General features: G+C 57.4%; 2 protein-coding genes across 2 annotated transcripts; both read right to left on the bottom strand.

Annotated features, from left to right (window-relative positions):
• Positions 1-3,056: 3,056 nt before the first annotated feature.
• On the bottom strand, positions 3,057-4,398 carry LOC142415136 (40-kDa huntingtin-associated protein-like). Its single transcript, XM_075513162.1, has one exon. It carries the CDS (start codon positions 4,300-4,302, stop codon positions 3,235-3,237), a length of 1,068 nt encoding a protein of 355 aa, XP_075369277.1. The 5' UTR covers positions 4,303-4,398; the 3' UTR covers positions 3,057-3,234.
• Positions 4,399-4,834: 436 nt separating this feature from the next.
• LOC142415135 (putative G-protein coupled receptor 34) lies at positions 4,835-10,236 on the bottom strand. Its single transcript, XM_075513161.1, has 2 exons — positions 9,405-10,236; positions 4,835-7,250 (listed from the first exon to the last, which is right to left on the bottom strand). Exon 2 carries the CDS (start codon positions 7,232-7,234, stop codon positions 6,221-6,223), a length of 1,014 nt encoding a protein of 337 aa, XP_075369276.1. The 5' UTR covers positions 7,235-7,250; positions 9,405-10,236; the 3' UTR covers positions 4,835-6,220.
• Between the last annotated feature and the right edge of the window lie 1,260 nt (positions 10,237-11,496).

Below are 11,496 nucleotides of genomic sequence, written 5' to 3'. Positions count from 1 at the left end.
CTTTAAGTTCCCATATAATCGCAGAGCCTGGCCGCGGTATCTCCACACCGCTCCCCCCTCCGAGCAGTGCCTCTTAGAGTCAGCACACCAAGTTCCCCTGGCGTTGCCGACATCTAAGGTTGCAGGCCTAGGGAACTTCCGTGGAACGGACTCCTTGCATGTCAGCCGCATTCCACCCGGGAAACTTCTTCAATGCTGTGCCTTACCTAAAAGTGTGAATATAAGTTTAATTTCTAAGTCACCTCCAGCAATTGTTCCACAGGTGACTAGGCAGGGCATCCCCTGGCCGAGAGGCAGAGGGCTTTGTGCTGGTCCAGCCCTTCCCCTGCACAGAAACGTCTGTGGCTTGGGGGAGGCTGTGATGCATCTCAGATCTGTGTCGTGCTGGGAGGAAACAGCGTCTGGTCTCCATTCTCCACAAGATAAACGTCAAGAGACGCTTCCAGTAACGGCTGCCAGAGCTTGGCAGGCTCTGACACATCTGCCCGCCTGCCCACAGCCCCTTTCCAGTGCTCTCGCTCAGCGCAGCCCCTTCACTGCTTCCTGGGTGGCTGGAGAACATCCTGGAGCTGCTCAGGGCTGGTTGGTGAAGGCTGCTCGGTCGCCTGCAGAGATTTCAGCCCCGTTTCCTCTTTGAAAACAATCCAGAGGGGGCTCTGGTGCACGCAGCTTTTTCTCTGATCTAACCCTGTGCCACCGGACAAACGTGCCACAACACGGCAGCCTGTTTCTGGAGGCAGGATGAGCCTGAGCACCCACTGGTACAGGCAGGGACCGTGTCCCTGCTTCACCAAGCAGAGCTGGGTACCAGCCCTGAGACACAGGGCCGCCAGGACCATACGGAGCAGCCAGTCCTGTGTGACTGACTACACCCGCGCCTGAGCCAGCTCCTGGGTGGGCTTGCAGCCCTCACCCATTTTGTGTTGCCAAAACCCCCTGCCCTTGACCAGTCCCCCATCAGTCCCTCACCCTGATGGGCATTTAAGCTTCAGCTGGTCAGGCCCAGCCTGGCCTGCAGTGGTAGCCATGGGCAGAGGGTGCAGATGTCTGCCCTTGTCCAAGGGCATCAACGTGGGGGACGGGGCCAGTTCCTCAGCGAGTGTGTGCAGCTCTCTGTCTACAGTCCAGCTGCTGCTTGGGGCTGAGCTGATGTCTCTGCTCTGGTCTCTCTGCCACCAGGCCCTTCACCATGCCTGGGATGCTCCTCTGCACTGGTGGCCCAAGAGACTGCAGCCAGCTGTCCTTGTGCAGTGCTGCGCTCACGAAAGATGTAGCTGCCTTGGAGCCAAGGAAGGTTGCCTTGAGAAGGGCCCAAGGTGGCAGGTTTTGTCCTCCCAGACTGAAGGCTACCCTGCCTCAGGCAGGGGTGTTCCCCCTTTGAGAAGCTTACGGCTCCCACTCCCCTCTTCAGGCCAGCGCTTGCCAGGCAGCCTCTCCTCACATCTGTGCCTGGTTATTGTCAGAATGCAATCAAGCCAAAGGGTGATTGTATCTCCTGCTTGGGGCTGTAACGTAATCACTGCCAGGGCCACAGCAAAGGCTCCTTGTACAGCAGTGTGGAGGCTAGCAGTTGCAGGAGGCTTTTTCAGACCTGCTTCATTTGAGACATCAGCTTCTGATCTCCACTGGGTGTGGGTTCCCAGGCAGGTCACGCCACCGGGCTCATCTGGAGGAAGCAGGGAAGCACACGTCCCTGCTTCCTCCAGACACAGGCCGTAGAGGGGAGTGTCTGCGTGCACCACAGCCAGCCAGCGCACCCGAGAGCGGCTCAGAGCAGCCGTTCCTCGCACAACCACCCTGCCTCATGGCAGGGCCCTGGGGTTGCCACCACGACCGCCCCCTGGTGCTGCCGGTGGAGCTCTCCTCAGAGCTGCCCCAGGCTGCAGCTCTTATAGGTGTGAGCAGAGACCACCTGACTCTGATAGTGTGCCATGGGAATTCACATGCCAATCGCTGGCTGTTGCTGGGCTGGCGCACCTACCCTGCCCATGCCACTGTGATGGTGGCCAGCACCTGGCTGACCCTTGCCATTCTCCAAAGCCCCCTCATAACCCTCCTTCAATTTACTCTCATCTCCTTCCAAGCTCTAATTGCATTTGTCAGGTTTCTGACCCCTAACTGTTTGATTATTGTAATGCCAATTAGGATCAACCTGAGGCCAGGCAGTCCCATTTCCTCCTGGCTGCAGGGTTAATTCCGCATTCTTTTTAATTAACTTGTCTTTCTCATCTGGATGGAACAACCCACTCAATAACAATCAGCCCAGGACAGATTATATCCCAAACAAACATTAGAAAATAATGAGGCACACTGACCCCCATCTTCCCTTAACCTGGGCATTTGATTTCCCCACATAACCAAATCCCCAGGGTTCCAGGGGTGATGGGTGTATACATGTAACACTGGAGGCAGGGGAGGAACATGTCACACACACACACAGACACACACACAGAGTGTGAACTGTCCCATCCCCCCCCCCCCCCCCCCCCGGCTGCATTGCAAGAGGATTAGGGATAACATTAGAAACCATAGGGTGAAGTCCAACAGAAGCAGTGGGGACAGCAGAGGCAACGGGGGGGGGGGGGGGGGATCAACAAGCAATACAGAGGGAGGAGTATAGGGTGATGCAGAGACTGACTCTGCCAGCTGTTCTACAGAAAACATAGTCAGGCCACCACCACTGATCCCCAGGCAACCACTTGCATGTCAACGACCAACTCCTTTTATCCACCACAAGAGCCAAATGCATGGCCTCACGTTGGCTGCAGTGTCTGTTGCTTTCAGGAGGGAAAAAAATTAAAAATCTCATTTTCATGTGTTTTTTTAAGAAAGCAACTCCAGCAACATATGATTCCTAGATGTGCAAACCCTCCAACACACGTACCCTGGGTGATATCCTCCTAGCAAGTTTTCCTGTCTGCAGAGTGCAGCCAGTTCTTTAAGGAACAGCCTGGTTCTGCCTTGAATCGGCCTTTCTGCTTTGGGATTACACTTTTTCAAGCATGACAACTTTCGATACATACAGCGAGTAGTTTACTACAACACAAGAGAAACGAGTTAGATGAACACGTTTGCTCATCAATTATTACTTGCTTCTGTTACAGAAGTCATATTAAAAATAAATAACGAAATAGAGGATACGCTGACACAGACTGTGGCTTAAGTAACCAGGCCCGGCCCGGCCCTGCCGCCCCGCGGGAGCACGGCAAGGCCCGTCCATGCCGGCAGCGGCGCTCAGAGCCCCTGTCCGGCAGGGTTGAGCATCTCCTGCAGCACCAGGTGCAGCAGGTGGTTCTGCTCAGCGCTAAGCAGCGGCCAGAGCTCGGCCTGCAGGGCCTTCAGCGCCTCCGCGTCCTTCTCCTGGCACGCCAGCACGGCCGACTGCAGCAGCAAGAAGAGCTCGGCCGGCAGGTAGCTCGCCGCCGGCGGCAGCCCGCCGCCCGCCCCGGGGCCGCCCCCGGGCCCCGGCCCCGCGCCACCCTCCGGCGCCTCCCAGCAGTACTGCTCCAGCGTCCGGGCGTGCTCGGGCAGCAGCTTGGCGGGCGGCGGCTGCAGCAGCAGCAGCAGCAGCACCCGCGACACCTCGCAGCGCGCCAGCACGTCCAGGAAGGCGCCGCCGGGCGCGCCCCGGCCAGCGCCGCCCAGCCCGGCCCCGGCCAGCGCCTGCGCCCGTGTCAGCGCCGCCAGGGCGCCGGCGTAGTCGCGGCCCAGGAGCAGGCAGGAGGCGCGCTCAGCCAGGCAGCGCAGCGCCTCCAGGGGCAGCCGCGCCGCCGCCAGCAGCTCGGCCGCCCGCTGCAGGTGCGCGGCGGCGCGGGCGGGCCGGCCCGTGTCGCGCAGCGCCGCCGCCAGCTCCAGGCACAGCCCGGCCGCCAGCGCCGGCTGCCCCCGCTCCAGGTGCAGGCGGGCGGCGAAGGCGCCGCAGCTCTGCGCCGCCGCCACGTGCTCGCCGAAGCCGCCGCGCAGCCCCAGGCGCTGCCGCAGGTCCCGCTCTTGGCGCAGGAAGAGCCGCGCCGCTTCGGCCAGGGCGGCCGCCTCGGCGGGCCCGTGGAAGAGGCTCTGGGCGCAGCGCGCCACGGCCAGCTGGCACCAGGCCGCGTAGGGCAGGCTCTCCTGGGCGCGCAGCTCCCGCGCCAGTGCCGCGAACTGCTCCGCCGCCTCCGCCACGTTCGGCTTCCGCAGGAATCGCCGCCGCAGCTTGGCCGACACCAGCCGGTACCGCGACAGGAAGTCCCCGTCCCCGCCGAGGCCCGGCCCGGAGCCGCCCGCCCCGCCGGGGCCGGAGCTGCCCGCCGCCGACAGCATCGCGCGCCGCCCGGAACTGACGCGCCGCTCGCCGCTCCTCGCTCCGCTCCGCCTCGCCTTGCCGCCGGCCAATCGGCGCCCGCTCCGGGGTCACGCGGACGGTGGGGCGGTGAAGAGGCGGGGAGGGGCTGTGGCTACTGCCAGCCTCCTGCCTGCTAGCCCCCCCCTCCTTCCCCCCCCCCCCCCCCCCCCCCGCACTTGTGGTCCCGTCTCCTCTCACCTGCACCACAGTCCCTCTTGTTTCCCCCAAAAGGGAAACCTGCACTGGTACTGTGTGTCCTACATGGTCCTCCACTGTGGAGCGGGGTGCTGGCCAGGTGTGGGGTCGTGAGGATTTCTAGCCTCTGTGCTACTGTACAGGCAGGGAGGTGTTGAGGGACTCCGCTTTACGACGGGGGGAACTTGACTTCCCACAAGCTGTATAGGGTGCACATACTCTGGTGTTGTGATGCTGAGGCTTCTGAACCACATATCGTTTCTGCTTTGACTCTTGTTAACACTAGTCGGAAAATGAGAACAGTTTTGTGACCTTTATTTGCAGCTTTCCACAGGAAGAGCTTGGCTCTTGGTGTTTCCCCCCACCCCCATTAAAGAGAAAAATATGCCTCTCCTGTTCTTAATGTTTTTAATAGCAGAGATGAAAGAGCACGGTGAGTCTTGTCCTCTGATTTTTAACGTGCTCCTTCAACACAGCTGCAGTGGGGTTTGGGGTTGCTCAGACCTTAACTGGAAAGATCAGAGTATTCAGTCTTTAATGAAACATTTTATTCTCCCAATTATTATTCAAGTGTTTGAGCTAAGCAGTTACTAGAACAGTTTGCAGTATGAATGAAAATCCTCCCTCCTCCTCATTGCCCAGGCTGTGTTTGCCCGATGTGCGAGTGGCTCAGTCTGTGTCTCCAAGTCTGCAGTCTTCTAAAATAAGCAAACAGATGAGCATATGAAATGGAAAAAATACAAACTGGGAAATGTTCTCTTCTGCAGGAAGAGAATGAACACCAAAGAATAAGAAAGGCAGAAAATCTTGCTAGGCACTTCTGTGGTGCATTCCCTTTGACTGTAGATGGATGGACCCCTTGCTGGATGTTCTTGGCATGGTCCAAGCGCCAAACAAGTGCTGTGCAATGGCCAGGCAAAGCTGCTGGTCCTGGGTGAACATGCCAGTGAAATGAGCAAAGGAAAATTGCTAAAGGAAGCCTGGAGCTGTCTGAATACACAGAAAAGTGAGGCTGACCTGGAGTTACAAAAACTGTGGTAACAACAAGAGAGGAAAAGTTATCATTGTCCTGGTTTGGGCTTACAGGTTTGCAATGTTTCCTGGCATACCTGTCCTCCAAGCCCCACAGTGCACATTTCTGGGCTCCATCATGGAGCAAAATATTCACCCACTCCCCAAGTAATGCTCTGATGGGTGTCTCCCTCTTCTTTTCCCAATGCTTCTGCACTCATCATTTCCCTTCCCCTTTTCCTGCTTTCTCTGGTGTGGAGATGATATGGCACTTAGAAAACATTCACAGCAGATTCCCATTCCCATTCCTCCCATCACTCCTCTTCCTCCCATTGAAGGAGCCTGTCTCAGTCCTGGGCTCTGTAGCTGCCCTTCCCCAGGCTGGGTGGAGACCCTAGGCCAAGGCTGTTTCTCCTTTGATGCTCCCAGCCTTCATTCTTCCTGGGAAATATGTTCTTCAGCTGTGTCAGCAGAGCTGGTGCAGTAAAAAGTAAGGTCCCGGTTATCCTTTCCTCTTCATTTACCCCCCCAAGGAAGCTCTAGCCCTGGTGATGTCAGTCAAAGAAACATGAAGTGGTTCCAGTTTCTTTCTCCATCTTCCCAGCAAGTCTTGTCTGGTAAATACCAGCAGTCAGAGCAAATCCTTGATGAGAAGGTGCCATGCCTGAGACCTTGGCCTCCCTAGAAAGCCTATATCTCTGTCACAGGCCTGCTGTGGCTCAGCCCCCCCTGCTTCCTTGGGAGAGCTCTCTTCAGCCTGCCCTGGATGGTGCAGAGCACAGCTCTCCGGAAGCTGCTGGACAAGAAGAAGAAGAAAACTGGGTCAAGGCAGCTGTTGAGGGCTGAGGTGCAGAGCACAAGCTCATTAGCAAGGTGGAGACCCTGCTTCCAGGGCAGGCTAGAAATGGCCCCCACTTGCGCGAGGATGTAAGGAATGCGGACAATGTGATAGGGGGTGAAGCATACAACGAAGATGATCAGGACTATGAAGGTCTTGGTGATGGCTCTCATGCTGGTCCTTTTGTTCAGCTGCTGAGCTTTCACTGAGGAGACTCTGTGCAGCTTGGCAAATATCTTGCTGTAGAAGTAGAGGAAGAGCAGCAGCAGGATGAAAAAAGTGGCTACTGCGACCATGTTAAAAGCTGCTGCTGTGGTGCTTTTGCTTCTGAAGTGGAAGCATTTATGGTCACAGGGCCCTTTTCCTCTTGTCTCAAAAAAGAAAGGCAGCATGAATGCTGTGTGCACCAACCAAACCACCCCAGAGGCCATGGTGCTACAGGACACAGTGTGAATCCTAAATTTCTGCAGGGGCCGGATGATCTTCAGGTAGCGGTCGAGGCTGATCAGGCTGAGGAATGTGATGCTGACATACATGTTGAGGTAGAATAAGGCCCCGACGATGTTGCAGAAGATCAGAGGTTCACTCTTGCTTTGAAAGGCGATGCGGAAGGGCAGGCAGAGGGAGAGCAGCAGGTCAGAGAGCGCCAGGTTCCGCATGTACACAGTGATGGAGGTCCTGCGCTGTGCACTACACGAGAACACCCAGAGTGCCAGGGTGTTGCTGAGCAGCCCGATGATGAAGATGAGGGAGTACATCACAGGGAGCGTCACAGAGAGGAATTCGTCTCGGATCTGACAGCAGGAATTGCTGAGTCTGTGCTCTGTGAGCTGGCTGGCAGGAAAGGGGGTGCTCGGGGAGTCCATTGTTAGGGCCACGGATCTGGAAAGAAAAATGCAGGAGGTGTTGGAGCGGACATCTGCATGAGCTGGCTCCATACAGGCACCATCACTTGTAGGTGTTGTAGGCTCCTGCGGTACCTCTGTGGTTCCCTGGTGCCCCAGGTCATGGCAAACACAACTTTGCAGTCCCCCAAACTGTTACATGAAGGCCACCAGCTTGCGTAGCACATGGAAAACCAGACTGGGGACTTAGGAGCATGAGTCTGCCAGGCTCACACGCTGGCTTTTTGGGACTGCCTTCTCTCCCATGGGGCTCAGGCCTGCAGGGAAACCTCCACAGAGAATCTGCCTGTTCAACACTGGTGAGAAAACGGGCCACCACACTCCTGCCACAGGCTGGTCCGGGTGGCCAGCAGCACTCTGCTGTCCCAGGTGTGGTAGCTGTCTTTTCTCCTGGCTTCTCTCGTGCTGTTCCATGCTACCCTCTGCTAAGGAAGGATGTGAGACTGGAGTGGTGGAAGTTGGCTGCTGCGTGCTAGGTAAGCACACCCTACTGAACAGCAAAATCTGGGGTTCCTCAGCAGGGGAAAGACACATTTTTGATTGTACGTGAGCAACCAAATGGGTATAGCAAACATGAATTCAGACCACATGCAGCATGATACATATGGGTGCCTTGGCGTTGTTGAGGGACACTGCTGAGGTCTGTCAGAGCTCCCTACCTTCCCCTGTGAGGCTGGGAAATCAAACCCACACCCGGCTGTTCCTTCATCACCATTCTGCTGCTCTCACGTCAGATACCCGGGCTTGCCTCAGGAACAAGGCCCCCCTCCACCAGACTCTTCTCTCCTGCCCAGCTCGCTCTCATGCCCATCCCTTTTCCCCCAGTGATCCCGGTGCTTGCAAGGTGCAGGACAGTGGGACAGGGCTGCAGGTCTTGGCCAGCAGTGACGGTGCAGGGGAGTGCACTTGCACTGCTGGTTCCGGTGGCTAGGCTGGAGCTCTGGCTCTGGGTGCTGCATGCATGCACGTGCCTGCATGGTTTTGGTGTCAGCCCTCTTCTCATGACTTTACCCATCGTCGCTTTTCTGTCCGTGGTGCAAGGCCGCAGGGTTCCTCCACCAGTGAGGGAAGGCAGGGAGCGAGCCCATGGCAGGGATGGAGGCACTGCAGCCGTGGTGGCCTGGTTCTGCCCAAGCCCTGCTGGGGACTGACCCCAGAAACACTTTGCATGCCCATGAGCTCCTGTTTCCCCTGGACAGGGATGGGAGGCCTGGCTCCTTCCAGCCCCTCACCCTTCACTCCCCTTCCTGCTTTCCATGATGTCGAGCTGCAAAAACCTGCAACTTCCTTCCCACCTGCCACAACTTCTCTAACAGACTTCTCTGCTCCCTTCATACATCCCCAACATGGACTGCAGGGCAGAGCCAGCCTCGGGCACTTTAGGACAGAGGCAGCAGAGCTAGCTGGATTTGCTGCTTATGACACATGGTGCTTTAAAAACACCACAGGTTGAATGCCTCATTCACAGACCTGGCTTGCTGCACGAAGGTAATGCCTTATTGCTTGAAGCTGGCACCTGGCTGCTCGAAGCTGGATCCTTGTGGCATCTGTGTGCGCCTGCGTATGCACCCAGCACAGTGCCTCTTACCTGGGGGGCTATGCAGGTCCCTGCAAGGGTAGGCACTGACCCCCAGGTGTGTGCACAGCCTATCAATCAAGCATATAGAGCTGCATGTGTGTTGTGCAGGGTTGTGTGTATGTATGTACAGCTCTGTGTGGGTATGTGCACGTATGTACAATTGCAGGGCAGCGTGACCTTCATGTGTGAATGAGAGTTGGTATAGCGATACACACACTTTGTGTGTGTCTGCACACTTGTGACTACTACGGGGCTGTGACAGTTTGCCTGAATGTGCACAGCTGTGCCACAGTCCCCACGCCTGTATGCGACTCCAGCCATGCTTAAGCCCATGTGTGTGGCAGATGTCCCTGCCTGTCCTGGGCTCCTTCTGCTGAGCCCACGGCTCTCCCCACCCAGCCCCAGCCCAGCTTTTCCCACCAGCCATAGCCCCAACCCGAGTTAGCTGGCCTCAGTACGCCCCGCTCCTTCTTCCCCCCCAGCACTCACCTCCATGACAAAAACATCCCAGTGACTCATAGCAAGAAGAAAAGCCACTCCAGAGTCACCTACCTCTCTCAGCACCTCTCTTCTGCTCCTTCCCCTGCTGTGACAGTGGTTCCTGCTCTCACTGGGGCCCCTATAAGCCCTTGGCTGGTGACAACATCTCTCACCATGACAAACATCCTCCATAGTTTCCCTGCTCCTCCCATGTGGGCTTGATGGGTTTTTCCCTTTCTGGCCCTGGAGAGGGGGTGCATTTTGCAGGGGTTTGTCCTGATGCAGGCTCTTCAACGCACCCCATGCACCCACTTCCCTGAGCAAGCACTGGCCACGGCAGCAGCTCATGCAAATGAGCTGATTTGGAGACAGCGGCAGTCCAGCCCAGGGTGCTGCTCTCTCCAAATCAGCTCATTCACACCAGCGTGGGTCAAGCCACAAGCCGAACCCAATAAGCCTTGTGAAAGCACCCCATGCTGCACCATCCACTGCCCTTGGGGACCATAGGGGACGCCGGGCACTTAGGCGAGAGAGAGCTCAGCCACAGGGAGATGGGGCACAGTGGTGTGCTACCACTCACAAGCTACCCCACGGCATCGGGGCTGCGAGCGTGGGTCTATGCTGACAGAAGGGGGGGAGTTCTCCCAGCTTTTGCCCACACCAAGGGCGAAGTGATTCAGCTGGAAGTCCTTGAAGCATCCACTTTCTTGGAGACCCCGGCCTGATCCTGCACTGGCTTCAGCCCTGCACAGATGATATTCCCAGTGTTGCCTGCATCAAGCGTCTGGCTGGGGTGGCGTGGAGACAGGCCAGAGCTGCCAGGGCAGCTCCTCCGGGCATGGGAATTGCACAGAGAGGGGATAGGCAGCTCGTCCCCTAGCCCTCATCCCAGACACAGAAAGCACAACAGCCACATGCATAGAGCAGATTGTTCTGCAAACTATTTCCATGTTACTGGATTTAGCTGGCAGAGCAGAGTGAGGTGCGCCCACACAGATGCAAATAGCCCCGGCAGGCAGGGGAGGAATGAGCAGATGATGGCAAGGGAAAGGAGAAATCCTTTTGTATGCTGCTCTCTGTGGGCTGCTGCAGCAACGTCTGGCCAGGGCTGAGAAAGCAAACGGAGCTGTACACAGCTGTCCTGACCGAAGATGGGACAGCACCCGCCATGCTGTCAGCACTGCTGTACACCCAGGGAAGGGGAGGCACCAACAACCGAGGTGGCTGGGCAGAGCTCAGCATTGAACCCAGCACCCTCCCAGCCCCATGGCAAACGCTGCGCCCCTCTTCGCACAAATACGACTGTCTCCATCTGCCCAGGCAGTTCCTCATGCCCCCTGGAGGGACCTGAACTCAGGATCTCTTCATCTGCAGCTCAGGTTCCAGCGCGAATGGCGGTAAATGAAGCACGTCCTGAGGAGCAAGTCAGTCCTCCAGCCGCACGCGTCCAAATGTCAGCAGTGCAAAATGCCTGTCGGCAGTGCAGGCAGTGCAGAGCTCTTGGCACCAGAAATCCCTGCTGTGACAAGAGCTTGAGGGCTGCTGGGCAGCTCGTGGGGGCTACGGAGGTCTGAGCCCCTTGGGAAAAGGAGGTGTCCACATCCTACCCTCCTGCTTCCCACCCTGCAGCCACTCTGCAAGAGGCTTTAGGTCCAGCTGCATTCAGACCCCTCAAAAGTAGGTCAAGTCACCATTCATGTGGGCTGGAGAGAAACCCCTGTCTGTACCTGCCTGTGCTCTTACCCCTTGGCAGGGACTCACACAGGAAGGCCGTGGGCAGGTCCTGCACTGCCAGGGCTTGTGTCAGCACCAGCCGCCCTCCTGCAGCAATGCCGCTTCCCAGGCCAGCAGAAATCTGCTGCTCATCTGCCTCCCCTTGGCAGGAGCCCCCCAGCCCACAGGCTGCCTTCCCAGTATCAGCAGCCTCAGGCTTGACCCTGAAGCCTGCCATCCTCCATTCCACTGCAAGGCACTGTCACATGCCAACTTAATGGCTCTGGGAAACAGGAATGAAATCCAGATCCATGGGGTGCTTTACCAGCGGGTGCACATGGCTTGATTTGAAACACCTTTGCTGTGCTCCTCGGACACTCCATGCCCCTACAGCATCCCTGCCCTGGGTGAGCTCAAGGTGCTGCTTCCCTCCAGAGAGAAACCATGGCTT

Source organism: Mycteria americana, chromosome 10 (assembly GCF_035582795.1).
Source record: "Mycteria americana isolate JAX WOST 10 ecotype Jacksonville Zoo and Gardens chromosome 10, USCA_MyAme_1.0, whole genome shotgun sequence".
Taxonomy (NCBI): domain Eukaryota; kingdom Metazoa; phylum Chordata; class Aves; order Ciconiiformes; family Ciconiidae; genus Mycteria; species Mycteria americana.
Note: the sequence above shows the minus strand (reverse complement) of the source record. Positions and strands in the feature narration are given on the sequence as shown.

Excerpts from the sequence above, each read along its gene's own strand:
- LOC142415136 (XM_075513162.1), bottom strand. The coding sequence starts at position 4,302 with ATGCTGTCGGCGGCGGGCAGCTCCGGCCCCGGCGGGGCGGGCGGCTCC.
- LOC142415135 (XM_075513161.1), bottom strand. The coding sequence starts at position 7,234 with ATGGACTCCCCGAGCACCCCCTTTCCTGCCAGCCAGCTCACAGAGCAC.